This window comes from Bidens hawaiensis, unplaced genomic scaffold (genome assembly GCF_021521415.1).
Source record: "Bidens hawaiensis isolate Kalapana, Puna unplaced genomic scaffold, B.hawaiensis_p1.1 tig00032126_1, whole genome shotgun sequence".
In the NCBI taxonomy this organism is placed as follows: domain Eukaryota; kingdom Viridiplantae; phylum Streptophyta; class Magnoliopsida; order Asterales; family Asteraceae; genus Bidens; species Bidens hawaiensis.
The window spans coordinates 54,233-57,847 of NW_027495457.1; the positions used below are offsets into that span (position 1 = coordinate 54,233).

General features: G+C 33.7%; 1 protein-coding gene across 1 annotated transcript; it reads right to left on the reverse strand.

The window, feature by feature from the left end:
• Window positions 1-961: 961 nt before the first annotated feature.
• On the reverse strand, window positions 962-3,615 carry LOC143583105 (putative GPI-anchored protein At3g06035). Its single transcript, XM_077065504.1, has 2 exons — window positions 3,484-3,615; window positions 962-1,479 (listed from the first exon to the last, which is right to left on the reverse strand). The coding sequence occupies exons 1-2, from the start codon at window positions 3,560-3,562 to the stop codon at window positions 974-976; spliced, it is 585 nt and encodes a 194-aa protein (XP_076921619.1). The 5' UTR covers window positions 3,563-3,615; the 3' UTR covers window positions 962-973.

Consider the following 3,615-nt stretch of genomic DNA (forward strand, 5'->3'; position numbering starts at 1 on the left):
CGTTCGATGAACCCTAGCTAGTCGGTGGTGTCCGTTGTCACTCTCTCCCTCTTCCTCAGCGGCTGAGTGTGTAGTTATAATATAAGTACGGTTAGAGAGTGGTGGCCGGAGAGAGAGTAGTTGTAGGTGTTTCCGGTGGTGTGTAGTTGTAGGTTACTTGATAGCCAATTAGATATTCTTGTTAAGTACATACATACTTGGCTAAATATGATATTTTAGAATATAATAAATTGTGTATTAGCATTTACATAACATACTCGGCTAAATAATTTGTAGTTTTACCCCGAGAACATTCGTTTAAGATTATATTATGTTACATTTTATAATAGTTTATACACAATAATCAATCAATGATTAAGCAAACAAAAAAACATTTGACCAAAACAATACTAATAAACATTTGATCCACCTACATAAAAATAAAAGTGCACCCCAAACATTTAGCAAAAGTTTTCTATACGGTCGTATAGCCTATACGACCGTATATGTTTTATGGTGTGTCAGCTATTTAATACCTATACGACTATACGGTCGTATAGATTAAAAAAAGCTATTTTTTCCCATTTGTCTGTCACTTAGCCTATACGGTTATATAGGAATATACGAAACGTATAGGTTTATGAGAGATGGTGTGTAAGAATCACAACCCTTTTGAAAATGAAATAACTTTATGAGGAGATTTGAATATCCTTTATATATAATAAAAATATTAATATAACAAAAAGTTGTGTGGGGTTGGAATTATGATAAACTATCATCAAGAGAATATAGCGACCGAAACATTCAACTTGAAATATTTTTTCCCATATAAATAATAAAGGTCGAAATACATTCAACTTAGAAATTATTTTTCCATATAAAAAAGGTCGACATAAATACATATATTCTTCCATTTCTACCATTTCTAGAGACTACCGAGACCATACTAAATACAACAAAACAAAACCTCTTTATCCAAATATGAAACCATCTCCTACCAGATTCCGAACAACCAAACCAACATAATCACCACCATGGACCAGCTCACACAAACGGCCGAACCAAACCTAGGTGCACCCACATTTGCAAACGTTCCAGCGGGTGTGTTGGTGGTCAAAACCACAACCACCCAGTCATCCTCTTTACCAATTCCAACTCCACTATACCTCGAATTATTCAAATAACTAGCGTACGAGGACTGCGTATAGTTGGTCAGCACGAGTGTGGGGACTTGCTTAGGCACGCAAGCGGGGAGTATGACACCGTCGGCTGTCGTGTTGATATCTATGTCGCATTTCTTAACTATGTCAGGATAGTTTGCATAGCGAGGTTGGGTGCTTGTGATTATGCTTGGACCGGCCATGGTGCTGCATGCTTTGTCTTGCAATGCTTCGGCTATTTCATCGGCCATGCATCCGGCATTGTCGTTCTTTGATAAGGTTACCAAGTTCTTGGATTGGCGGAAACTATTGATTCCTTGAAGAAGATCGTCTTCCTCATCTGCAAATTATCATGGTACCATATGTATATATGTTATTCATCTTATTTAAAAAAATAAGAATAAAAACAAGCTCGGTTATATAGGTCCCCAAATACTTATTTGTCTAAAATGAACCCACAAGTTAGCTAGCTAGCTGCCAATACAAGGTACAGTAAATAAATAACGTACCGACATATTTAGACTTCAAATCTAAAAGCATTTTGTACTAGAAGAGATTTAATGATGTATCAACAAACCACACATTAACTTTACTAGAAGAGATTTAATGTTTAAGGGGTGGGGGCGTTACGTACTCACCACAATACAACCTTTCACATCTAATTACGGTGAGGTGGGTGGCATCACTCCCACCGTCTCACCACAATTCAACCTTAAAAAACCATTATAGTCATCTAGGCGCCATTCTTTGTGCCTTTGCAAAGTGGCGGAGCCACATATTAACACCGGTTTCGGCCGAACCCGGTATTTTTTGGTTTTTACTACAAACTAGAGTATCGAATTAACGAGCGAACTCATTCTTATTCGGCGAGCGAACCCGGCATCATTTAAAGAAATGATCTGAACCCATTAATTATGAAAAAATAGTTAAAAAACTTTTTTGAGTAATGAATATTTTGTTAAAGAAATATAGAAAGCTTAAAAAAACTAGAAAAATTACTAACAAAGTAACAAACATTATAACAATCACAACAACGGCCGACCAACTATTTCTTTAATAAATGATACTTGCATTTGTTATATTGAAAATGAGTTATTTTTTAAAGTCATGATTGAAGATGTTATGAATCATTTTCAAAACATGAAAATACATTGGGAACATTAATAATATCTTTTTTGTTAATTAATATGACTATATATTTTATTTAATGTTGATGTACTTTCGTTATAATAGCGATATTATAGTTTATTTATCTGGCCGAATTAACGATCCGACCCGAATTAATGGTCGGATCCTTTTAGGCCCAAAAACTTTGACACAAGAAAATTATAACAATCACAACAACGGCCGACCAACTATTTCTTTAATAAATGATACTTGCATTTGTTATATTGAAAATGAGTTATTTTTTAAAGTCATGATTGAAGATGTTATGAATCATTTTCAAAACATGAAAATACATTGGGAACATTAATAATATCTTTTTTGTTAATTAATATGACTATATATTTTATTTAATGTTGATGTACTTTCGTTATAATAGCGATATTATAGTTTATTTATCTGGCCGAATTAACGATCCGACCCGAATTAATGGTCGGATCCTTTTAGGCCCAAAAACTTTGACACAAGAAAAAAATGAGGCGAAAAATTCCGAACCCATAGAAAAAATATTCTAACTCCGCCACGGGCCTTTGCTGCCCAACAATTCAACCTTAGAAACCATTATAGCCCCCTAGCGCCATTGCAAAGGCAAACAAGCTAAGGCTCAAAATGCCTCACTTTTTTTCTTTTTTAATATTTTGAATTTTGATTAAAAATCCTTGTCCATTATGGATTACTTGTTTTCTTATTTTTTTGGGTTAATTAGTTAAATGTGTCACTGCCTACCTACGTGAGAATAACATGACATTAACATTAACTAAGGGTGTCGTCTCATGATCCTATATTTTGATTTTGATGGAAATTCAAAGCTTCGGATCACAGGACCTTTACTAAAAAAAGTCATATATTATGATCAAATAAAAAAGTTTGATTTAAAACTTAATAATGTTTCAATCATTTAAAATTTTCAAATTCAGAGACTGTTCTATTGCTAAATCTTGGTTAACAAAAATAGATTAATGATTCAAGTAATCATAAGGGACGCACTTCTAGCCGCTTACAAATATCTCTATTGTAATTAGACCATTTTAAATTCTTGTACGGGCAATAATTAAATATTACGATTTGAAAAACTTTAATTAACAACCTTGCAACCAACCATAACTCAAAATCAACGACAATACAAATGGTAAAATTTCAAGAAAACAAAAAATGGAAATTTATAAGAGATGGAGAATACCACAAAAGACTCGGGTGTGTAGCAAGAAGAAGGCATATAGGATTAAAGAAACACAAACACACACTCTTGGCGACACCATTTTCAGCAACTTTCTAAGTCTGCATGTGTTGTATTTTTAAGACCGTAATTAAT